Source organism: Condylura cristata, unplaced genomic scaffold (genome assembly GCF_000260355.1).
Source record: "Condylura cristata isolate star-nosed mole 26May11 unplaced genomic scaffold, ConCri1.0 scaffold00030, whole genome shotgun sequence".
NCBI classification, from domain to species: Eukaryota; Metazoa; Chordata; class Mammalia; order Eulipotyphla; family Talpidae; genus Condylura; species Condylura cristata.
Genome location: NW_004567131.1, coordinates 20498166 through 20525159, shown reverse-complemented (window position 1 = coordinate 20525159; position 26994 = coordinate 20498166). Strand labels below are relative to the sequence as shown.

The window sequence follows — 26994 nt, the reverse complement described above, 5'->3', positions numbered from 1 at the left end:
CAAGAGTTCAATATTGTTGAGTAGGTTTATTGCTTCTGAGTTGTGTGACATGAGTCTTGATTGACTGCACTGCTCAGAACCCAACACCACATTCAAGTAATTGTACTCCTTTTTTTTTTGAGGATTATTACTTTGTGCTATTTCTCGTTGAATTTCACCTATAATTATATTGCTTCATTTTGAGATGGATAGGTCTCTCAGGACAGTCTCATAACCCTTTCTAATTACAGTTTACCTAAGCACAGTAAATCTGGTTAGACAACTCTCTTACACTTTCATTCAATATTAATGAGAACATTTGGGCATCATTTTAAGTACAATAAAATCTCAATAAAATAGAATGAACAGAGACTGGATTCTTCTATTAATTAAATCTTGTAATTAGTGAGAGGGTTAATCAAAAGACCCTTTGGTTCTAATTTTTCCTGTTGATATATATAAATACATATATATTTAGAATTTTAATTTACTTTCAACCTCTTTGGCTCCAAACTCTATTTTCACTCATTGAGTTTGTCCTACAGTTCAATTATCCTTTATTTATTCACTCATTATTATTCAAATTTGCTAGGGGCTACTCCAGATGAAAGAGGCATATCATGTAAAAGACAAACATAAAAGCAATATAATACTGAATTATGGACAAATTCTAGAGATGCTATTGAATAAATTCTAGTTTAAAAGTTTTTTCCTCATTGGCTTACAAAAAGGTGGGTCATGGGAAAAAGTCTTGATTGACGGGGAGATTCTGGTGTGCTTCTTGTTAACTAAATGAAATAGCTGCCGTCTCTGCATTTTATAATCCTGGAAATCATTATAATTCTGACAGAACTTTTGCCTCATTTCACACTTAGAAAATTTTATAAATTTGTAAATTTATAAAATTGTAAATTTTTTAATTTGTAAATTTATAAAATTGTACAGTAAAAGATGGAACATTCCACTACCTATTTTTTTTTTATTATTATGTATTCTTGTCTTTCTATTTCCCATGTTAGGTGTCCCAAATATTTGGCTATTCTGATAGATTTTTTGCTCTGATTTTTATTCTGATGACATGAACTATGAGAAAACTCAAATGGCCTTCGTAAAATATAGGAACTTTCACTAGTTTTGAATGCTGAATCAGTGAACTAGGATTTTGCACAAATGTGTTCAGGGGCCAGTTTCAGTAGTGCATAATTTCCTTGGGGACTGCACATTACTTAGGTGCTTTCTCCATATCAGCACCCAGTCTGGCACCAGTTTTCATTGCATCAAGTTTTCCTGCCTCTGATGATATGAAACTATACCACCCTATTCAACTTTATTCATTTTGGTTTGTTTTTAAAAGACAAGTCCATAAAATTCTTCACATAAGTTCCACTGTTTTTAAAACTAATGTGTCCCTGAAAGTTAGTCTGAAATATGAAAATGTAAAATTTGAGATATGGACTTCCAGGTTACAAGGAAGTTTTTCTGCTTTGATGACTAAACTTACTTTTTTTCCAAAGATTGGTTTTTACTTATGCATACAAGAACCGGGGTATAGAGGGGTGAGAGGATTCACCAGAGACCAGAGAGGAGTGTGGAGCAGAGCAGGAAAATCTACTGCAATGCACTACTATGGGGAGCAGTGGTTGAGACTGGAGAGGTCTGCTGCGCATGTGGATTACCTCCCTAGTAGGGCATGGAGCAAGGTTGCAATAGCTGCTGATAGCTTGATAATGCTGACTTTAACCCCTATGCTACCTGGGAGGTCCTAAACTTACTTTTAAAATGGACTTAGGGTTCAAATATTTAAGTGTTTTTAAAATCCCTGAGTGTCCTACAATGACTACACAGTTATCTCAAACATAACCATAGAGTCAACATGAGATGAGGAAAGAAAATTTATTTTCATTGGTCTCATTGCAGATTTCTCTTCTCTCAGTTTTACCGAAGAAATAATTTAGTTGACAGCAAAATAGGTTTATTTTTTAGTTAAGATGACCTTTTTGATTGAGATTGTTTAGCTAATATAGACACTTAAACATTAATTTCAGCTGACATTTTCAGAAATTATGTCCTTTGACCTTTTTTCAGAAGAGGCCAGCATCAGTCAGTTATCATCCAGTTTGCTGGAAGCATGGGGGGTTTGTCTTTGAATGGCCAGGTGCAATTGAGGAGAGACAGTGATGACACAGCTCCCAGGAGGATGAGCTCAGGAAAGCAATTATGTTCTTCCCATAAATACCTTTATATTATTTCCTTTGTTACTCTTTTTCATCTGAAAATTGAAACAAAAGCATCAAAAAACTTTTATTAATACTCTTCCTGTTTTTTTAAGTTGATGTATTATCTTTCTCACTAATGCTTCTGGCCATAAGTCACTCTCACATTTGTTGAACGTTTTTGCTTCAGACTGTATAAAGAGCTAGTATTATTCCCATTTTCCACATCAAACTTAAGGAAGGAGGAGTTAAATTACTTCCTTTGGACTAAACAAGTAGTGTGTAGCAGAACTAGGATCTGAATTCATTTGCCACACAAATTTGTCCTCTTGACCAGGTTTAATATGTTTATTCAATTCACAAATATTTTCAGTACTCCCATTCAGGTGTAAAAAGATAGTTTCAATAAAGAGGGAGACAAAGCTAATTTTTCCACCAAGAATGGGGAGAGTTATCTTTCTTCTGTCCATAATTCATATGGACAAGAATTATTTTGACAATTATTCTACAATTTATATAGAATTGCAAAATAGCTCTGTAAGAAACAATTATTCATGTCACTTGGTAAAGTAATAAGGCGGATTTATTCAGTAATGTTGCTTAGTACACAGGTTTTATAGTTGAGCAGAAACTGGACTCAACTCTGAAGGCAGCAAAGAAATGTAGGAATTTATCGTCAAAAGTCAGGATAGAAATCAGTGGATGGAACTTTACACTGAGAATGTATCAATAAGAAAGAGGGGTTCTGGCCCTCCCTGGTGGTGCAGTGGGTTAAAGCACAGCACTAAGAAGCTAAAGCCACTTCAGCATGAGTTCGATCCCGGCCTGCCCCGGAGGTGACCACATGGCACGGCAGACCTCTCCTGACCCGCCCGCTGCTCCCCTCAGCAGTGTGTTTCCTTGATCTGCCTTTTCTGCTCCCAGCTGTCTCCGGTGAAGCTTCTTACCACCCCGCACCTCTGGCCTGGGCCCCAGGTATATATGCATAAATAAATAAATCTTTAAAAAAAAAAAAAAGAAGGGTTCTGACTATGCCTACTTGAGAGAATTTTGGCTGAAGGCAGGCCAGGGTGATCAGCTGCCTCCTGTGGCAGGTGGAGGATGAGGAATTGATCAATTTTGAGGGTGATCACATATAGATGATGGGGGATTCAGACTAAAATGATACAGCAGGACTGCTAAAATTGGACTCTTAAAGTACAATTTTAAGGATATGCCCAAGGTTGGAGCCTACTTGCAAAAATTCTGAGTTGCCACCTAGGAGAGAATCTATGTCAGACTCCACAGGCTCAAAGTAGGGTAACCTGGAGGGGGTGGTGATATGATAGACAATGAGTAGCTCTCCATTGAAGGACAAGCTCCCCGCCACCCTCATATGGAGAAGTAGAGTGTCTTAACAGTTAGGACCACAGAACCATGGTGCGTGGGTTCAGAACTGCACTCCACTTGTAACTAGAAGAGTGACTTTGGGGATATTATTTTATCTCAGTGTGCCTGGTTTTCCTCACCTATATAATAGACGTAGTACCTGACGTGTAGGTACACTGTAAAGGAACACATTTGAAGTATGAATTGCATATGTATAAATACTTACATAAGCACATATAAATAACATCTGTTTAAAGTGTTTAAAACAATACCTGGCACCTAATGACCATCTGTTTTCTGTTCCTAGCATGATCCTCATGCCCTACCAGGTGGGCATATCAGAATTTTTGCATAAAGAAACGTGGCTATTGGCATTAAAAAATACTCAGTTTATCTGGTGTTTTTAAAGTCAAAGCACATTTAAAGAAAGGTCAGAACAATCTTGGCTGTGTAGAATAAAAGACTATTGCTGGAGGTTAAAGAAAGACTTAGAAACACAGACTATAAATGAATTTCACTCTGATTTTATACTTCTGAGCTCACTTTGGCCCCTGAGGATCGATAATGAAGGACGAGGGAGCAAGACACAGATGCACTAAGCTGTCATTGTTTTCTTCTGCTTATTCCCAGATCAGGCCTATCTTATCTCTACTTGCTAAAGATTCCATTTCCAATTTAGGACCCTCCTCTTCCCTTTCTGGATTTAAAGTTTTAATAAACTCCATGTCAGACTTGTTCTTTGGCAACCTGCTTCTTGGTGGTTCCTGTCTATCCCAAAGGACTCACCTGAATCAGGTCTGCTTGAGACTGCAGGACAAGCATGGGACTGAAATTCAGAGGGGGAGTGAGGTAAAAGTCTTAAAGTTTCCTTTAAGATTACAGTGATAGGCCAACCCCCACTCCTGGTGGTACAACTGGTTAAAGCACAGCACTAGGAAGCTAAAGCCACTTCAGCATTAGTTCAATCCCCACCCCGGAGGTGACCCACATCACACAGCAGACCTCTCCTGACCCTCCCGCTGCTCCCCTCAGCAATGTACTTTGTCAATATGCCTGTTCTGCTCCCCACTCTGTCGCTGGTGAATCCTCTCATGGCCCCTGCACCTCTGGCCTGTACCCCAGTTCTGTGTGCATAAATAAATAAATCGTTAAAAAAAACATTATAGTGATGGGCAGTGATGTTGTTAATGGTTTAGAGAATATTTTGTGCTTCCATGGGAAGTGTTATTTCTTTAATTGAGGTATTATTGTCTCACAGTATAGTGTGTCAGGGTATAGTCTTAACCTCAGTAAGTATATGCTATACCACATCCACGCAAATATCTAGCAGCCATTCACCTCTATCCAACTAGCCCCTTGGACATTCCTTCTTTTCCTTTCCCTTCCCATCAGGTAACCATCATTTCGCTGCATAGAGTCTTAGGGTTTGTTTCTGCTTTGTTTTGTTCATTTGCTTTGTTTCTCTAATATTCCACATTTAATAAATCAACCTGTATTTGTCTTTTCTCTTTATGACTTATTTTGTTTGCATAATCCCCTCAAATTTCACCCATGCTGTTGCAGATGGAAGGAGTTCATCTTTCTGTAGTTGAATAATTTCAGTGGATAAGTCACAGACCTGGGTTATCTGACTCTGATCCTATGTGAATAGTTTTATAACTCTGTACACTGTAGTTAGAGCAATGCAAAATAATTTTGTTCATAAATATGCAAATTATGTCCTATTTGATAGAGTCCAATTTACTTCTCTGCCCAGGTTCCCCACCACCACCCAATTGGCTCCATTGGTCTCAATATTCGTGATCTAGAAATGTGGCTGTGTTTTGGATTTTTCTTTGAACTGGTTCCCACATGATGAATAAATCAAATCTTTTAATGTGTTCATTTCCTACCTGTATAAGATTTATTCTTTCATATTTTTGAAAACTGCCAACAATGGTAGGGAGGCCATAATGTAGAATGGTAATTGATTTAGTAGTCAAGAGCTAGATAACTAAACTTTGTCAAGGGTAACCAAAGGCAGGTAAAAGTTAAGGTAAAACCAAGTATTTGCAGAAATGTTTGTAGTGTAACTTCACTTCAGTGTTCATGTGTAAAAGAGTAAAGTTCTCTAGTCATTTTGTTATTAATTTTGAAGGTTTATTTATTTATGCATACAGAAATGGGGTATAAGCCAGAGGTGTAGGGGTGGTGATGGATTCACCAGAGACAAGTGAGGAGCAGAACATGCAGATTGACAAAGTACACTGCTGAAGAGAGCAGTGGGCAGGTCTGGAGAAGTCTGCTGCACCACGTGATCACCTCTGGGCTGGGCGGGAATCGAACTTGCATCAAAACAGCTGTGGCTAGCTTGCAGTGCTGCATCCTTAGGTGTTGTGCCACCAGGGAGGGCATATGGTCATTTTAAAAGCAGTCCCTATGCTTTGAATTAAATGACACCCACCAAAGCACAGAGTCATGGTTTCATGAAATTAATATGATTATGGAAGATAGCCAGCATTCATCCTGCAGGCTCAGTGTGGTGTTTGTTTACTTGCCTGTCCTCCTTATTACCCTCTTTGTTCTGTAGCAGCAGGGACACTGTCTAGTTCTCTGTCATATCTTCAATAGCTACCACACTCTGGGCACATAATACAGATGCCACACGATACCTAATGAAGGACTAAACAACGAGGCAGGATCTGAGGCACCAAAATATGATTTGTCAGTTCAAGTATATGACTGGTACTTCAATGACAAGTTTATGTTAACCAGATTTGGAGAAGGGTAATTTATAAGCTAGAATATTAACTTATCAGGTAGATTAATCAACTCTGAGCAGTGGTCTGGAAAGCTTGCCTTCTTCCTTCAGAAAATCCAAGGTATTGGGGTTGGAGCATGATGGTTAGAAACTTCCTTGATGAAAGTCCGAGCACAGGTAGCATTATACTGCTCTTGTCATGCTAGATGCATGCTAGACACCTCTGCAGGGGGTGTCTGCTAGTAGTGGAGGTGAGCTCCTAGGTCATCAGCTCCTCTTCTTTGGATTTCAGGAAAATTCGTATTCTTTAGGCTTTCCGTTTCAAGGTCACATTTTCCATTTGAAATAACACTCTTCAGAGAGAGTAAAATTGATTAGGTTTAAGTTTTTCATTTAGACTCACATTCCGTTTTGCCCCCATTATAGCCACTATCAATAGAATTTGACTGTTCTTGAAACTCCTTAGTCACCTACTAGCAGATTATTCTTTGAGCTGTTTCTCTTGTTTGGGGGACTGATTGCATGATTGCACTAATTACAAGTTATTCTTAGAAGGTGACATTAGCTTAGTGTTCTAGAGGTTCTTGTGAGTGCCCAGTAAGTACGGATGACATTATTTCGTAGTGATTGACCACCTATTCTTTAAAGAGATGTTCTTTGCATTCCCAGAGCCTTACGCTTTACTGTTTTGCAGGAATTGTAGTCTCTAAGCTTCTCATTATTCTGTAAAATCTTGCTAGGTGATCTTATAAAGTGATCACTTTCAACTGAAGCCTGACTTTTTTTTTATAAAGATAGAATTGCCACAGAGCTTATCAGCTATATAGACAACATGATAACAAAAATGCTTGTTTTTGTATTTTTTTCTCCCAATCTTATTAAAGATTCTCCCCATCATCCTCCATATCTCCACCCCCACATCCACCCCATACCTACATACTGAAGTGAGAAAAATGTGCCTGAAGGCTTAGTTGACAAAATCAAACAAATAAATCCTATTATTAAACAATAAAAGCAGTTAGAATCCATAACATAAGACTTGCAGGGAAATGGAAAAAGAATAGACTCCATTTAATGTTTAGTACACTACCAGTGGCCAGTGGGACGGGAACTGTGGCCAGGGGCCTGGTGCAGGATTGCCATATATGTAAAGCCAAGAAGTGTGGAACATGTTCTGAGCGTGGTGGGGTCACAGAGGTCTTTGAGCAGGGAAGTGACATGATCAAATGCACATGCAAGACATCCATCTCGGGGTAGTGACGGTGAAGATGCAGATAGACAATGGGACAGGTTGAGATGGTCAGAGAAAACAGGCAGGTTGAGAAGGTAAGACCTGGAGCGAGCCCACTGTGGGAAATAGGAAATGTGTTAAAGTAACAGAAAAAGAACAGTGAGAAACACCAACACTGTGGATGGTCCAAGAAAGAACTTGCAAGATGGCGCCAGCCAGCAGTCAGAAGTAGAGAACAAAGTGTGAGGCCTGTGATGAAACATAGTGTGGAGTGAGTGGTCTGGGCTTCAGACAGTGCTGGTTAAGTCTGAGGTCAAAAAGTGGAGGCCAGCTTAGAGGCTGGCCTTGCTGATGCCTAAGGCCTCATTTTCCCCTCATATCTTTATTCTGTCATCGTTACCGGACCCCAGAGACTCTCACTTGCTTCCCCATCTCCTGTAATTTTACTTGGGCAAAACTGTTTTGACTTTTTATTAACAAAGCTACCATCTGATTTAAGAACAGTTATATGACACCAAATCCTATTGGTGCTAGCTTGTCACAGTTTCACCAGTTGATGCTGCAAAGCCATCATAATTCAAAGCACTGCTGGTTCAGTAATTTACTTCATTAATGGTGCTGCCTGAATAAAACACACAGCAAATTAGAAATAAACAAATCCTTGGAAAGTACGATAATACATTCGGAAAGCGCAGAAGGTGAGGCATGTAGACAGAAGGAGGGAGAGAGAGGTAGGGAGTAGGGATGGGGGTGGGGAGAAAAGTCCCAAGATGAGGAGAATTCGTGAGCCCAGATACACTCCTTGCACAGTCCTTTTATAAGGCACTTCTGAGAAATACTGCAAGATTAATTATGAATCTGTCATATTTGTATCTTTACCTTTCCATCCATCTTTACCTTCCACTCCCTCATCTCCCATATCCAATTTATTATGCAGTCCTGTCAGGCTTACCTCTAGAATAGCTCAGATCTGTCTGCCTCTCTGCACACTGATGGACACAGCTGATGGACTCGTCTCTGCGGGGCCGAGCACCCGGCCCTCCCTTGCACTCTGCTCTCATCTCCTCTCTCTGCGCACATGGGTGGCTGCTCTTTTCTCACTCCCACTTTGTGACCAGCTTGGTCACCTGAGCTCTCAGGCTAGGTTAAAGAATTAAGGTACAGGGTAAGGGCTCCTTATCTTCTCCAGCTACGCAACTAGGGAAGCACATTGCTGGAATGAAGGCCCCTAGGAGCCAGTCGGTGTAGATCCCTGTATTGCATGGAACACAGCTGCCCCACCAAGCCACCAGACACAGAGTGGGCATCATGAGTGAAAGACAAAGCTTCCTCATGTGAAGTGACTGTAGGTGGGGTGGTGTTTGTTGTCCTCACACCACAGTCTGTTCTGTGCTGGCTGATTAAGCAAGTGGCCATCATCTCTTTCCTGGAACCCTGCAACTGGGAAAGTCCATCATTTCATGTCTCTGCATAAAAATGAAATGCATGACTTCCCTTTCCTGCCCCAACCCCCGCTTGTTATGAGGATAAATCCCAAGCATGACTCCGGGGTGTGTGCTCTACATGCTGTCTGTGTGCTGCCTAAATGTCCTCTGACCTTTTCATCTTTTACCCACTTGCCTGCTTTCAATTCCTCACAAATTCTGGGTTCTTGCCTTAGCTTGGAATGTCTCTCCCCAACCCCATTCAGTTTATCCAGCTCGTTTGCATTTTCCTTGAGATCTCAGCCTAAATACACTATCCCTAAGACCCTCTCAGGATTCTCCTCTTCACTCTCCTCCAAGGTCCCCTGCTGTTTTAATAATCCTAACCATAGTTCAAACTTCCATATTCATTAGAGTGGTTATTTGTTTGGTAAGTGTCCTTCCCTCTAATCAGCCTACAAGCTCTACTGCGGAGAGGGACCGTGTCTGTTTTATCCATCTCCATACTGGAAGCATCCTGTGTATGCCTGGCCCCCAGCCCCCAGTAGGTTCTCAGCAGAATTTTCAGGGTGGTTAAATGCAATAAGTTGGAGTTGTATGTATATTTTTGTAGTGTAAGGGAAGTGGTAGTTCACAAATTTTTGAGCATTTTTGAGGTGGGGTACCAAGTGCTTTTTCATTGTATAAGACACTAACCTGATGCGGTAGGTACTGTGATTCCACTGGAGAAGTTGGGACCGGTGTCTGCATAGTTAACTGGCAGGCTCTTTGGGCAGACTCCGTACCCTGTGTCTAAAGTCTGCTTTTTGATTTGGCTTTGTTCTAGCTCCAGCTTTCCAAGATCATAAAACAATAGCAACCGGCCTTTATGCCACAACTATTATAATAATCAAAGCCCAGATGTACCTTGTATTCTTTTTGTGTCTGAGATGCTTCCTGTGCCTGCATTTTAAAAAAGTAAATGCCGTTTCTTATACAGTGATTAAAATTATTCAGTAACTTGTTTACTGAAAATACTAGCCTCAAAATATGAAAACCCGAAAATATAGTCTTCCATAGAGAGTTCTTTTATTTTTGTTTGACTTTATAGCATAATTAAAAAAAAATGAGCCCTGTTACAGGTAAAAATATCAATTTCCTTTTCCCCAAAGAAATCCAATAATGGAGTGAAAAGCAGACTTACTTTGGCCACACATTATCAATTAAATCAGATTTTTGTTAGCAATATCTTAGAAGCTCTCATTTTAAATAATCTTTTCTAAAAATCTCTTTCAAGAAACAGCACATATCTAAATGAGAAGTCTCTTCAATGGAAAGACATATGCAAAACTCTGCAAGATGACTTTGAGACTTTATCTAACAAAACAAAAAGGTAAGTTCTACTCTTTATATTAAATTAATTTGAACAATGAGTGTGTGATATTCCAAATGTCTTGCAGCATCTTTGAAATCCTTCCGAAATTAAGACCATAAAAGCACACTCATGCTCAGGCTTGACCTGGCTCTGAGAGGCCCCGGTAGGGGGCAGTCAGAGCAGGCTCCCACAGTGTAGACCAGGGCTGGGTGTGGGCAACTGGAAGGAGGCTCTTGCAGTGTAGACCAGAGGGGTGTGGGCAGCGGTGACTCTACCTGTTTGTCCCTGGATCCACATTCACCAAAACACCATGTTGTTTTTCTGCCTAAACTCTTAGGACCCTCACAAAGATGCAGTCTTTGAGAGTACTAAACGCTCTGGATTCTATTCTACAAAAATATCCAGTTGTATTAAATTGTTTATACTCGCAGAAGTGAAATCATTTTACACACAGTCCCAACTGGACGTGCCCCCAGCTTCCCTACATCTGCTCCAAACCTGCATTTTGCAGAATTCATGATGCCATCTTCTTCAAAAAGACACAAAGTCTCCATTGTACATACCTAGAAGAGCCATGATGCCTCAGAGTATTGCTGTACCCAGAGGGAGCAGAGTCTGACAGTGCTGGACAAGGGTGTGTGTGGGCAGCAGCTAGTGGTTCTATCTGCAATCTCCTTCCAGAAACTAACTTGAGTTGCATTTTGCTCTGTGCTTGCCTAACAATGTTGGAAGATTGTGCAGGATGAGAGGATAGGTTTCCTCGTGCCAAACTTATACAGGGGAGACCCAGCATCCAGCCCTCTTCTCCATTTTTCTCTTTTTCTTCCTATTAATTAATGTCTCTCCTCTCCTCCCTCTCTCTTGCGCTCTCTCTCTCTCTCTCTCTCTCTCTCTCTCTCTCTCTCTCACACACACACACACACACACACACATCTTTTAATTTTAAAAGTAGTATTTGTGGGAAGAAGGAGTTAAAGCATCTACCATTCACTCCCGTCCTTGGAGGTGTGAGAGCTTGATCTGGGGAAAAAGAAATCAAGGAAGTAACATGGTCTTACCTTTTGTAGTTGGGCCTCTGGGCCGTTGTCTCTAGTAGTTCTCCCTTATCTGCAGGAAATATGACCCCCATGGACACCAGAAACCATGGATAGATAGGGTCAAACCCCATATTATATTTTTTTCTTATACTTATATACCTGTGGATCAAGTTTCACTTACAAATTTATAAAAAATAGTAGCTAATAATAAAACAATTAGAACTATGTACTCAAATAAAAGTTATGTGAATGTGTTGTCTCCAAATACTGTACATACAGTTTTTGGAATTCATTGCTTGTGGGTAACTGAAACCAAGAAAAGCAGAACCATGGATGTGGGGTGAGGGGGTATTCTAGTACTTATTGCTAGTAGGAAGAGAATTTCTTCACTGGATGCCTCTAGAAGGCCCAGCTATGGCTATGGTAACCAGAACCCGGAATCCATGAGGCAGGACTCCCTCTAAAGTAGCACATGGGCCCCAACTCTCTAGGTAGAAAAAGAAGACGTTTCATACTTTAAATGTGCCAGGTGTGTCAGGACCCACACAGACCTCACTCAGAGACCTCCCCTACTGTTCTGAGCCATGGGTGCATGTCCAGTGCAGGGCCACAGGTTGGCCACCCTTGATCTCTCAGGCCTCTTTCTGCTGATCCTCTTGGCCTGCTTAAATCCTTACTATCATTAGGAAAGCCTAACGATGCGTAAAGCCTCTGATTTGAGTTAATCTGGTTTGACAATCCAATCCTGTGGGTTAGTTCAGTTTATTACAAAAGGATAGCCCTATTGAAATTTTTGTTTCCTTTATCTTAAATTCCAATTGATGGGCCCAAAGATTCATGGAGAGATTTCCATGCTGTGTGCCTGCCCTTCACCCACCCTGTCTACCTCTCTCCTTCCTTCCTTTTACTACTGTTTAGTCTGTGTCTGTGTGTCTGTCTTGGCCCTGGGGAGCCAATCTACAAGGTAGTACTACCTTTTTTTTTTTTTAAACTCAGAAAAAACAAACAAAAAAAAAGAAACCAGAAAGAGGGAGGAAGGATCAAGAGCTTTTTTTCTTATGGTATTGCTGCAGACTTAATAGTTCCTTAATCCGGGAGAAGATGGTACATTCCTGAGTGAAGGCTGTGACCTTTGCTAGGTCTCACACTCCCAAAATTCCTCTATTAGACCCTTCAACTTCATCATAAGTTGTTGACAGTCCCCTGGTATTGTGCTTGGACTTCCCTACATCTGCCCAGGCTTTTGGTGAAAGTTCTTTTCTTTTCTTTGAATTGAACTTACTTTCTTTAATTAAAGTAACATTATTCATAACTACATAGACTCTAACTGATAAATCAACATCTGTGTGTACTACATCATGTTGGCCACCCGAAGTCTGGTTTTCACCCACCACCAGAGAGTTGAGCTCTTTCCCTCAACTTGCCCCACCCTCTTTCCCTTTCCATTCTGGTGAACACTATTTTGTTCTTAGCGTCCCCTCTGTGAGCTCTTCTTAACTGACACAGTGTGAGTGGGTCATCATTTCACCCCAGCTTACCACAGATCAGCTGTGATGAACATGCCCAAGTCTTCTCTCCTTGCAGGATAAGCTCATTGAATTTGGGGTGGGACTTTATGTAGCTCATGCATTATAGATGGCCCAGCACATCTTTTTTGGTCTTGCTGAAGTTTATTTTTATTTTGTTTTGCTTATCTGTTTGTTGGAGTGTTTGTTGGAGTGGCTGTTATGAGACTGTTTCTGAAACTTCTGGAGGGACTCAAATTCCAAATCTCTTAAAGTGCCTTCCCATGCGTACAACACGTGACACCTGAAAAGTAGAATTTGAATCTTGAAAAGTAGAATTGGGAAAAATCAATGTTACTGCACAGTCCCCTAGGAAAGGTGGTTGAATTCCTTGCCCAGGGTGTCTATCAGTGTATAAAGTTGCCTTCAGCTTGCTCCTGCGGTAGACTATCTTTTGCTCCCTCAAAGCATCAGAAGTCTTCAGTGTACAGACAATCCAGAGCGGCACCTTGGAGAAAAGCACTTGAGTCAACACAGGGAAAAATTCTTTAATCAAGGTGTTTATTCTAAGGTAGCGAATTTTACAACTGTTTTATGTGCATCCACAAAATGGCTCGCTGCAGTGTGCTAATGAGACTGCCTGTGCATAGGCTCACGTGTCTGCTCTCACTTTTCCCCTGTTGTTTTGTATATGGTGCTAAGACCTTTCCTCATCTATTCTTTAGGGGAAGCCTTTCCATTACATACACAATTTTCAACTGGCTCATGTAATTAGCCTTTACTGGTATTCTGTTTTGCAAAGGTCTAGAGAGAGCAGGCATGAATTTCCCATTGTTATAAAAGTGTTATTTTGCACACAGGAGACTAATTTTTTCAGTGTATTATCTATTGTCAGAAATTGTGTGTTCTGCAGCCAGTGCTATTACTGACTTAAACAGGGGACAATTGGGAAGGCCATTTAATGTGTGGTGATAACAAGTAATTTCATTTTCCTAGAAATAATTATTTCACTCTATTTTTGTCATGGTCTGATAAAGATGTGGAATTTTCTCTTTCTTCAGTTTGTCCCTAACATAGATTTTAGGGAGATGGAGTTATAATGCAAGGGCAACAGTGCTCTTTGTGTACACTGGTTTGACTGCATTTGTGAATAAAAGAAAATTAAACAGTAACTATTCAGAGGAGCAGTGGGGTAGGGAACTGCATGTTAGAATTCTTTATTTTCTATTTAAGACTGAGCTTCAAAGAACTTGTTTTGGGTTCTGTCCCTGGTGCCTGCTACAGTGCTCAGCATACCGTTGTTGCTCAGTAAATATTTGTTGAATTAAACAAATGAATAGATCAATATATTTCCTAGGTCTTCAAAGCATTTTCTAAACCATGTCTAATACTTAAATATTAAAAATTATCCATAGACCCATAACCTTCAGCTCCTTTTTAAAATCGATTTTTAATTTCTGACTCTTTTGCCTTAAATCTTCTTCTTCTTTTAAAGATTTTATTTTATTTGTGCATACAGAACTGGGATACAGGCCAGAGATGTGGAGGGTGAGAGAATTCACCAGAGTCAGAGTGGAGTGCAGAACAGGCAGATCAACGAAATACACTGCTGAGGGGAGCAGCGGGCGGGTCAGGAGAGGTCTGCCACGCCATGTGGTCACCTCCGGGGCAGGCGGGAATCGAACTCATGAGGAAGCGGCTTTAGATTCTCAGTGCTGCGCCACCAGGGAGGGCCCTTTTTCGCCTCTTTTTACCTTCATCCTTTCCCCCCGAATCTTTCTCTGGGTTTCTCCAGCCCAGTCCTATTCATGAGGTTGTCTTCAGATAAAGTATTTAACTGTTGTAAAAATGCTACATAGCCGTCTTATCACTTCCAGTTTGCTCATTTTTCAGTACAGTGAAGATTATTTGTAATCTTCTACTTTTAATTTTTTAAAAAGTGGTGATTATATAGGTAAACAAGTTGTTCCTCTTAGTCTGCATTGCTTCAGACATATAAACTGATTTTTCTAAGAGCAGATACTTCAGAGGAACTGATGCAGGGAATAAACTCATTTCATCCTTCCTGGGTTTGTCTGCTTCTGTTGCTGTGCTTTTTTCTTTCTTTGTACCTATTCCATTTTCTGAGGTGATCCAGAATCCCAAGAATATATATGCTTATATTTTTTCAACTTCTTCCATATGGTCAGGGTAGTTGAATTGCCCCTAAAGTGCAGTTTCAAGCGCAAAATTTTATTCTCTTTATCATGTTCCATGTAGATATTCCTTCTTGATCAGGTAAATCGCCTTTGATTATTGACCTCTTTTCATCATATTGTTAACATCGTGGTCCCAGTTCTGTTGTTGAAAGACAAGATGCTATGGAGAAAGCACTCCCAGGTTGGAAGGGACACACATCACTTCCGTCTGTGTTCCATGGGTTGGAACTGGGCCATCTAGATGTCTGGGGTTATGTGACCAGATTTAGCCAATAGAATATAAGTGGGATTGGTATGTGGTGTATGTAGGGCAATGCAGTGCCTGGCTGGGAAACCTCAATAGCAGCTGTATGCTCTGGAAAGGAAGCACCAGTGGTGATAGTCCACCATATGTTTTGCCACAGATGTATTAAAGAACTGCCATTTTTATCATTCCACTGACTTTAGGCTTTAAAGATAGATTGAAAACAACAGCAATCTCTTACATTTTTTAGTGCTTGAACAATTTTATTAATGTCTCTAGTAAAAGGAGAGATTTGGAGATTACAGGAACAGCGTGTAAGCCACTGCTCAATAACTTCCTACACACTCACTAAGGCATGAAAAATTCACTTGCATTCAAATAGCTTTTTATTTTTTGGTAAGATCCAAATGCTCAGAATTAAAATTTGGAACACTGCCTTGCCTAGGCTAGGGTAGCTTGAATCATAACACTGGTGATTGTATGCGTTTGATGAGTTATTTTATGCAGTACCATTTAAATTACTGAGAACAATAGAATTTTCAGAAAGATATCTTCCTAATGGGACAGCATAACGATGCTAGTTAGAAGGAGTTGTTTTGCAGGGTGAAAGGCAAAGTGTCTTGAAAACTAGTCCTAAATGTTCTTCACTATTTATTAGCTTGGAGAGAACAACATGACCTGAATTGCTACTTAAAAAGAAGAGGCGTAAATTATGGCAGATCAAATTTCAAAAAACCCAAATGTGAACATACCACTTGACAGCCTGCTAACAACGCAAGTATTTTAAGTTTCAAGTTGTCTATCAAGAAAAACAGTTTTTGGTCATAGACAAGATTTCCCTGGCATAGAATGATAGCTGACTTGTTTCCAGTCAGCCTTAAATCTATGGTCTGTCATTACTTTTTTAAAATGATACTCACACGTTAGTCTTTCTCTTCATTTCTGTTCCTTTAATTTCACCTTTTGCTGGGCTTCTAAATCTAGCACTGCTTCCAGTCCTTGGTATAGAGGTATAGGTCAGAAAAAGAATGAACATAAAACAGTCATTCGTGCCAACAGGGCATACTCCTAATACCTATATAGTTTCCTTGGTAACCAAAATAGTGACTGTTTGTGGATAGAAAATTTTAAGTTGGGACCGTTGAGCTAATATTGAGGCTGTGATTGAAATCTCTGAACCTCTTTTGTATTTGTGCCAAACAAAATTTATGCCGAATCTATTAAAAGGCAGTTTAACTATCATTTTGTGTCTCAAAGAGTACATAAGAAACAAGCAATTTTAGAACTTGAATAGTTCTTCTAAATCAGACAACTGTTTTCTCTTTCATGACTTTATTCTTTCTAAAATCTGACTCCTTCAGTTTAAAGATAAAAAGGTATGTGTTTTTCAGTGTCGAAAACCAGTTAATGAAAGGGTAGGAAATAAAGTGTATGAGTATGTGTATTGTTGATGTTGGGAGATAACTAGCATAATCCTAATTTTAATTTCTTAATTAATACTTGGGAATAGTTACTTAGTTTCATTTTATACCATGATGATGACTGAAATGCTGTTATTGTAAGTGGAGATAAAACTGAATTTTCCCTCAAAGGAAAATTGAAATACTGACTTTCTAGTTGTACTAAGATGTTGATCATGTTTTCACAGTAGATAACTTCCTCATACTTCTCAAATATCTAGTTATTGAACGAAACCTTTACTAGGAAGACCATGTTTTAAAAATATCATACTTATTGAAGGTTGTTGAGAAATAATGGGAATTATTTGCAATTTTACAAATGGTGCTGAGAAAAAAGCAAATGTATTACTTTTGTTCAGTATTCTCAAATATGACAGGTAATACAAAGGGTATAGTTTATTTACTACTTGAGGCAGCTAAACTTCCAAAATGGTACCCAGTGACCCTCTCCTCCTCATATTCACATGCTTTTCCTCACCCCACTGAAGAAGGTGGCCTTGTGCCACTAGTGTAATATTACAGAAACAGCAATATGTGCTTTCAAGGTCAAGGATTGCTTGTTCTGGGAGAAGCCAGCTACTTTGTCATGAGGACATGTAATGATCTGCATGACAAGGGACTGAGGTCTCCCGCCAACAAGTAGCACCAATTTGTCAACCATATTAGTGAACCACCTTGGAAGTAGATGATTTAGGTCAACCAACATCATGATTTTGCAACCTAATGACTGCCTGGCTCTGGTGTTCATGTTTTTTTTTTTTTTTTACCTACAGGAACTGTGTAATAATAAATGTAGATTGTTGTTTTAAGTCACTGAGTTTTGGGCTAATTCAACACATAGTCATAGATGGCAAGGTGACTACTTAATTTATGAACTTTTACATTACATATTGCATTGTAAAGGTAATTTCTACTATCAAATTATTGATAATGATTGCAACTGCTATTCTATGTACCTACCATATGCAAGGTCATTTAAATGTATCTAATTCCTTGTGATTATTCTTCTGAAAACATTTTATTATTCTAATTTCACAAATGAGAAAAATGAATTCAGAGGATCTGTTAGAAATTCTGACTGTTCTCTTGTCACTACTCCATGGTACCACTCTTAATGAAATTTGTTTCATATGAAAAGTATAAGAGAAAGACATCTGACTTTATAATGTGAAACTACTCGAAACCGATCTTTCTCCAAAAATACTATACTTTTCTCTATTTTTCTTACTTTTTATTTAAGTTGCTGTCATATAGGTAAACTTAGCATTATATACAGTAATTACTCTGCATCTTGGCAAGTCTATGGCTTATCAATACGACTTTTCTCGGTAAGATTATGACTAATGATTAATTGCTAACACTTCACATATTATTAATTCAGGTATTAATAGTTCAAATTAACATTTAAAAAATTTAGACCCACACTTTAAGTACCAACACATATTTTCAGTCCTCTTATTATTTTATTTATTGCACCTTATGAGTGACTCATGGGAAGTTCCCAGCCACCCTGTCCATCTTGTTTCTCCAATATACCAGGTCTGCTTCTACCACCAGACATAAACTGCCATTTCCTTTACCTGTGCTCGCCTGCTTCCCATAGCCTGTATGAGTATAACTTTCTTAATCAGCTTCTTTGATTCGCTGTACAGCCATTGCCTTTAAGTTTGGGCTTCTCTGAACACCCTACGTAAATTGCAGCCCTATTTCACATACTTGTCCCTCTTTTCACCTGTTTTAATTTTATTCACAGTAATGAGAACATAGTACTTCAACATGCTGTTAATTTACTTTTAGTTTGGTGCATTAGAATGCTAGGGCTTTGGCATCAAACTAATACAGACTGGGTAGCTTACATAACTGATACTTATTTTCTCACTGTTTCAGAGGCTAGAAATCCAACATCAAGGTAACAACAAGTTTGGTTTCTCCTTAGGAGGTATCTGACTCTTGCATTGGGCTTTTCTCTGTATGCACCATGCTCTAGGGATCTCTCTATATGGATACATTTCCTTTTACTTTTAGTAGTACCAGCCAGATTGGATTTATCACCCTCTTTTAAATTAATTCCCCATTTAAGGGCTCTCTTTCCAAATGCAATCCATTCTGAAGTATTAAGTATGAAGGCTTCAACATGGATTTGGAGGAACACAATTCAGCCCATAATGAATAGACTTTGTTTTCTTGTTCTGCTCCAATATAAATTTCATAAGACTGTAGTTTGTTTTTCTTTAGGAAATATGTATGGTTCATTGTTATGTTATTGGCCCCTAGATTAGCATATAGCAGATGCCTAGTAAGTATTCATTGAGTAAATACATGGAAACAAAGGATAATTGCTGTTAACATATGTATTAGCTATACGATGTTTCAGAGGACAGAGGAAGGAAAGACCAACTCCACTTATGTGAGATAAAGGAATTGGAAAGACAACATTCGGACATACCAGGTCACTCTCCGTGCTAGCTCTTTCACTAGTGTAACTCACTGTAGCCATATAAGTTACTTTACAAGAGATGGAGATACTAAATTTATTGATTCTTTAAGGTTTCTTGAAATACATAGGACCCCATTTCTAAAAATTGATAGTATAAGGTCACTAAATTGTTATTTTCATCTCTGGATACCTTTTTTTTTTTTTAAAGATTTATTTATTTATGCATACAGAACTGGGGTACAGGCCAGAGGCTCAGGGGGCGGTGAGAGGCTTCACCAGAGACAGAGTGGGAACAGAACAGGCAGATCGATGAAGTACACTGCTGAGCGGAGCAGCGGGCGGGTTAGGAGAGGTCTGCCACACCATGTGGTCACCTCCGGGGCAGGCGGGAATCAAACTCATGCGGAAGTGGCTTTAGATTCTCAGTGCTGTGCTTTAACCCGCTGCACCACCAGGGAGGGCCTGGATACCCTTTTTATGCCTGGAGTTTCTTTACATAAACTTGAATAGTGGGTTACCATTTTTTCATCTCCAGAAATCTTTTGTTACAGGAAGAAATAGAAGCTTTATTCTTTTTTCTTCATCGTTCCTAGCCTCATGATATTTTTCATGTTGTATAGATACTTGAGAAGATACTTTAAATTACATTTTTCATTTTGAGATTAGGTAGATTTTTGATTTTGACATTATATCAAACTGGTCCAACGAAGTGAATACAGCTATGCCAAAATAATTCTGATAAATAACATCATGAATATGTTTCCATGTGTGCTGTATTTTACTTTTTAAACTTTTAGATCCACCCTCAATTTTTGTTTTTGCTGCATGGTTCCAAGTCTGACTTCCTTTCGCTCTCATACCCTCAGCTTAGGAGGGTTAGGATTAGCCCAAGGGAGACATCAGAAGGAGAGAAGAAAGTAGGAAGAGAGAAAGTTAGGTTTTTTATTGTCCTTGACCCCTCTCTGTGAGCTGGTTTGGGTATGACTACATCCTTTACCAAAGGCTACCACTACTATCCAGTGGCCATCTTCTGTGCCTACAGCTACAGTTCTTTCCAGGTAAGCCTGTTGATTTAGGATGGTAACAACTTTCCTACTCTACCTTGCTTTAATCCTAGTGTGCATTACTCCTCTGGTAGCCTTTCCTATACCACATCCTATCTCTATGTAAATAGATAACTGATTTTCTCTGGCTTGACTAAGGTTAGTCACTGCTTGTGGTATTTCCTAGTATGTGTCTTAAACATATAATTAATACCCAGCTCCCCAAAGTTACTGGTCTATAATGAACTTACTAATTATGTTATTTTCTTTGAATCAATATTTAGCACTTCAAATATGACAATTTCGTGATTTCAATGGAGGTGTGAAGAACAACACTGGAATCTTTAGAAGTTAATTTCAGATATTTATCCGAGGGACTTTAAAAGACAGAATGAAATTTTGAGATTTTTTTTTCCCATGTCAGTTGACAATCCCATGCCAAATGACAAGACAATTTGGTGATTTCAATGGAGGTGTGAAGAACAACACTGGAATCTTTAGAAGTTAATTTCAGATATTTATCTGAGGGAGTTTAAAAGACAGAATGAAATTTTGAGATTCTTTTTTCCCATGTCAGTTGACAATCCCATGCCAAATGACAATAGCTACAGCATTCTAATTAGCAATTACCTTCATAGAGATTTTAAAACTATATATATTGGGCCCTCCCTGGTGGTGCAATGGGTTAGGCTGCAGCACTACAAGCTGGCCACAGCTGCCTCAGTGTGAGTTCGATCCCAGTCTAGCCTTGGAGGTGACCACATGGCACAGCAGACCTCCTCTGTCACGCCTGCTGCTCCCCTCAGCTGTATACTTGTCCATCTGCCTGTTCTGCTCTCCACTCTCTGGTGAATCTTCTCACCCCCCGCCCCCCCACACACACCTCTTGCCTGTACCCCAGTTCTGTATGCATAAGTAAATAAATCTTTAAAAAGAAACATATATATGTATATATAGAGAATTATTTTATCTCTAGTGGTTGAAGTAACAGTATATCAATACTACTCATAGATCTACACAGCCTGCCTGCTACATACTTCTTTTTGTTTTGCTAGCTGTGGCATACTCATCAGCAATTTCCTTCAAAAGTACTGCCCAGTGAAGATGATTAGGCTACATTGGTTGAAAATCACACAGTGCTAATTTGCAGAATTTGTTTACATGTAGATCTGAGTGTCTCGAGTTTTGTTAAAACTAGCTACAAAAGACTGTTTTATCTACACAGAACATCATTTAGTAGTCTATTGACAATGCTATTGGTGTATCCATCCATTTCAATAGACAAAAATCGTGGCTTTCACCATGAAGAGTTTTTATAAGAAACTAAATCAATATATCAAAACCTCAGTAGGATTAGAAAAAACCTTAAGATAATTTCTAATCACCTATTACCTGTTCAAAAAATATTAATCTTAAAATTAACTATAAATTGTAGTCATTTTAATATCCTATTTTGCTTCTTAATTGAGATAAAAATTAAGTCACAGCATGTGGTTGTATCTCCAAAGAGAAGTTCCTAAAAAATTTTGAATTTTAATATGAAATTATTTAGTATCATTTGATATATTATTTATAATTTGTACCTCATTTTGAATATTACTAATAATGATTTAAGTGGACATTATTTATTCTTTTGATAATAACTTGCTACATTATTTTGTATGATTTATTGTTTGTCTTAGGAGCAGAAAATGTTTCTGAGATTAATTTTCAGTTTCATTATGAAAATAGATGAGATTTAGCAGTGATATATTAGAAAGGGATCCACACTATGAATCAAAAGACATGAGCTTAATTCTTCGCTTATGCACTTACAATACAATATTCAGCAAGTTGTTTATCTTCTCAGAAGTTTTAGTTTTGTCATCTATCAAAAGAGATCATAGGAATAGTTGTCTCTCAATATGTGGGGCCTGGTCTATATTTCATAATCTGAAAACCAACTATAAATGTAAATTTATAGAAAGTGTGATGTGACTTAGAGCATTTTTTTACTGGGCAACTTTTATAGAGATACTCCTATCCCACAATGTAAGCCCACACTGTAGCATACATGTGATTTTTCCTGTTCAGAGATCAAAAAAGATAAAATCATGCTACTTGCTGGTGACATGGACAGAACTGGCAGGGATTATTATAGTTGGTTTTCAGATTACAAAATATAGACCAGGCCTAATATACTGAGAGCCAATTGTTGCTATGATATCCTTCTGTATGGGCTTTCCTTCCAGCCATCCTCTCACTTTACATATTATGATGGTATTGTTCCATCTTAAGTTTTATAAATGCTGATTGGTGATTTACTTTTCAGTAGGAAAGGGTAAAATTATAGGGGGAAAAAAATTCCTTTGGTGTTCCTTATTCTTTTTTTTTTTTTAAGATTTATTTTATTTATTTTTACAGAAGTAGGGTACAGGCCAGAGGTGTGGTGGATGAGAGGATTCACCAGAGACAGAGTGGGGAGCAGAACAGGCAGATCGATGAAGCACACTGCTGAGGGGAGCCATGGGTGGGTTTCAGGAGAGGTCTGCCACACCATGTGGACCACCTCCGGGGCCTGGGCTCCAACTGTAGCTAGCAACTGTAGCTAGCTTGCAGTGCTGCGTCCTAACCCGTTGTACCACTAAAGGCCTAGTCATCCCTTCTCTAGTATCAGAAGATAATCCTTCCTTTATAGAGTGGACATACACAGGAGAGCATAGAGTGATGATTCTGGACTGGTTTCCTCTGTTTACTTACAAACTCATTTCACATAAACAAAAACAATGGCCCTTGAACCATGTGTGGATGATGCCGGTTGTGTGTATCAAGAGCAATGGCATGGTAGAAGGGATGAGGAACACTGTAATTAAACCGTTGGATAACCTATGAGAGGAAGGGGCAGCTGAATAATCCCTGCCAATTCTGTCCAAGTTGCCAGCAAGTATTGTGATCTTGTCTTTTTTGATCTCTCAGTAGCATTCCATAGTGTATGTGCACCACCTCTTCTTGATCCACTTATCTGTTCTCGAGCATTTAGGTTGTTTCCATGTTTGGATATTGTAAATAGTGTACAACACCCTATTTCAGAAAAAAAATTAGAAGGCTAAAATGAATCGATTATGAGTGTTCTGTAAGAGATTTACATTTAGTAATATGTGAGAGCTTTGTTTTCTAATTTCTTTGACGTTTGACTTTTAGGTATTCAGAAAATGACTATCTTCAGATTATCACAAATATACAGAACTGTCCATGGAAGCGACAAGCAGAAGAATATGAAAATTTTAGGTAAAAAAACATTTCTTCATAAATACTACGACGTAAAAATGTTTTGTACATTTGCTTTTTAGGAGAAATAAGCAGCACGTTGTTAAAAAGAAAAACAGAAATGACCAACTGACAGTCAGTGTCAGTTAATTCTAGGGCTGTCCCAGGAGGTACATGGCACTGCATCCCTATGTTTTACATAGAAATTTGTATTTGTAAGAATGTTACCTGGCATAATGTAAAGCCCTAAGTTCAAAACAGAATTTTTGTTATATATTTAAATTGTATTTTAGAAAATATTGCTATTTCTCTGTACCATTTGTAGTTGAGATTTGTCTGTTTGTCTTATAAGATGTAGTAGCAACAAGGATGTGAGAAAAACATAGGAGGAAAAAAATTACCCACACTCTTATTACTTGAGAATAAAAACTGTTCCTTTCTGCATATTCACTTCCGGTTCTCCTCAGTAGATTTTTAACGCAAGCAATGTTCGGGGGCATGAGTTGTTTCAGGTGATCACCTGGAGAGGAGCCATCAACCTGTTACGACCAGATTATCAGCTGATGATTATATAGCACTATCTTCTCTGCTTGGGCAACTTGGAACTCAGGCAGACAGAAACCAATTGTGTTAAAACAACATGCTGTTGGGGTACATGAGAACTTGCATCCCTGCTTAACTATTTCATTTCCAGGATGTTTTATGCTACACAGTCTGCCAGAGACTGAATGTGTCCACTCAAAAGTCCTAAATTGAAAACCAAACCCCTAAAGTGGAGGTATCTGGATAAGGGCTTTTGGAAGGTGATTAAGATTATGAGAGTGAAACCCTCAAGAATGGGATTATTGAATTTGCAATAGAGATCCTAGAGAAATCTGAACCCTTCACCATCTGAGGAAACAGAAGATGGCTCTTTAAAAGTCAGGAGCCAAATCTGCTGGTACCTTGATCTTGGATTTCCCAGCTTCTATAACTGTGAAAATACCTTTCTGTTATTTATAAGCCACCCCGACTATGGTTTTCTGATATAGCAGTCTGACGACCAAACTAACACTCAGTCCTACTCAAGACTAGATTTGAGAGATCCTAGTGACAAAGAATGACTCCATATATAAAGGTGCACAGGCAATTGTAACCTAAGTGATCACAGGCTCAATCAGTGGAAAATAAGCTAATGTTGAGAAAGCTTTCTACAGTTGCAGATAGGCAAAAAAGGACGGAGCTATTGAGATATTGAGCAACTGAATATCAATCCAAGATAATTAGCTTAAAAGACTAGATATTAACACCAGTAATCAAAGTGGGAATTATAGGGTTTCTACCTGTGGCGGTAAAGATGAATTAGACCACGATCCCTGATAATAATACAAACAGAGAAAGTGTACTAAACACCTGTTTGAGGACATTGGCGAGATATTCAGGCAGGGAGAATTTACAGGCCCGAGATCCAGGAGGAAAGCCAAGGGACCCGAGCCTGTGCCTGAGCTGCCTTTTCTCACCCGGGAATTGGAATGTAAATGCAGAAGCCTGGCCAGAAGTCAGGAAGCTAAGCACTTTCAACAATCAAATTGTTAGAAAAGACCGGTTCTCTAAAAACCTGAAGCCCAAATTTCAGTCATTTCCACCCTATTGGATTTAGAGCTGCCCTTAGCCAAGATGCCTGATAAAAACAAAAGTAAATCGTCTCTGGAAGAAGGTAATCTCATTTCGAGTCTTAAATAATGTAATTTTCACACATAATGTCAGGCTCAATTAAAAAAAGAATTCTCTTTAAAGATTTTTCCTTTCTTTTTAAATCAGAGGCTTTAAATCCAAAGCTGCATGAGAATCATTGCTGCAAATTATGATGAATTGAAGCTGTATAGATGGATGGAAGGCAGGCAGAATAGCCATTTTTCCCTAGTACTACATTGGTATAAAAATTGCATCAGTAATCAGTCTGTACGTGGCCTATCTGTAACTTCAGGGTCAAGTCCAGTAAACTTCTGGGACAATAACACTTACTATTTGTTGTCATTTGAGACAATAGTCTTGGTGACATTTATTGATTTACCCAACCATTGTAATGTTCTTTTTGTGGACATAAAGTAAATTATATAAACCCTTAATAGACATACAATTGAATCATAATAAATGGTCCACGTTTCTATGTTTTTATTAATACAGCTGCCTACGTCTGGGGAGTTTCTGGATTATTTATAATGCTGGTATTAAAGAAATGTCCTCTATTATTAAAGATGTCAAGTAGCTAATAGTTTCCATTTATTTATGTAGCATTTTTTACCAAATTGAGGAAAAGTTAAATGTGAGCCTTTGACTAGGATATAAGAGTTACGTTAAATTTAGAAGGATATGAGCAAGTAAATATATTCTTAAATCCAACTGCAACATGATAGTTGAAGCTCCCCCCAAGTAGGCTTCTAACTTCATTGCATATAGCTAGAAATGTAGCTAAGGTGTGCCTTCTGTTTTTAAAATCATGAATTGATTCTCTTATTACACTACACCCCAAGCACAAGGCAGTACACATACAATAATTTGAGGAAAATCTACCAGGAAGCAAGTTGAAAAAATTGCTGCTTTTTATACTTTCTCTCATTTTTAGAAACTGATGTATTATCATCTGCTTAAAGAGTACATTCAGATATTTGAGAAAAACACCAAGATGCTGAAACTTAAATTAAACATGACACGAAACACGCTCTCCCTTCTCCTCACTTGTTCTCCTTCACCCTTGAAAACTCCTTTGTGACGCTCTAGGCTTCTTGCAAGCAGATCTTTGAGCAGTAATAATTAGTCTTAAGTTCCCTAGGTAGCTTTCCTGTAATAACTGTGTTAGCTTTCCTCTGTCATTTAACTTGAAAGAATTGTATTCAATTACTAAAAACTAATAAGTATACAAACAACAGTGCTTAATTTTCATTTTAGTTTCACTTTTTTCAGAACACTCATACATGATTTTGTTTTCATTTCCTTTTTACTCTCTAATACCATTGATTTCTTTGCATGTCCTCATGTTTTATTGATGTGAACGTGAATCCAGAATTACTGGATATTATCAATCACGTATTTACTGAAAACTTGGAGGCAGAAAACTATCCTATTATATAAATGCACGCTTTAAGGCTCTCTCAAAGGAGAGTGTGAAATGGATTTGTTTTACATGTGAAACATAGTTTGTACCTGATTACTTTGATGCAGATAACTATTACCGATAACAATTTTATTAAATCTTAAATTATCCCCTCAGGTTTGATTAGATTAAAATTCTTTACACAGTATTCATTTGTCTTTCTCATGTTGGACATGTAAGAACAAATTCCAACACCATCTGAGCACATTAATTGATCTTTCTAAAATATGAATTGTAGAAATCAGCCAATGTGTTGATTTCATTTTTATTTAGTGCCTTAGAAAAAATACAGTGTTAAACAAAATAAACTTATGTAGAAACCACATTTGGTAGTTTTTTACTATCTGACATTTATATGATTAACCCAATGCTATTTAATGTT

The 26994-nt window shown here is 38.5% G+C and overlaps 1 protein-coding gene across 1 annotated transcript in view; it reads left to right on the top strand.

The window, feature by feature from the left end:
• Positions 1-26994, top strand: part of ST8SIA6 (ST8 alpha-N-acetyl-neuraminide alpha-2,8-sialyltransferase 6) — a 90367-nt gene that overhangs the window by 36442 nt on the left and 26931 nt on the right. The window contains exons 3-4 of the mRNA XM_004691277.2: positions 10238-10327; positions 23414-23500. Of these exons, the coding sequence (XP_004691334.1) occupies positions 10238-10327; positions 23414-23500 (177 nt within the window). The remainder of the gene's footprint in view (positions 1-10237; positions 10328-23413; positions 23501-26994) is intronic.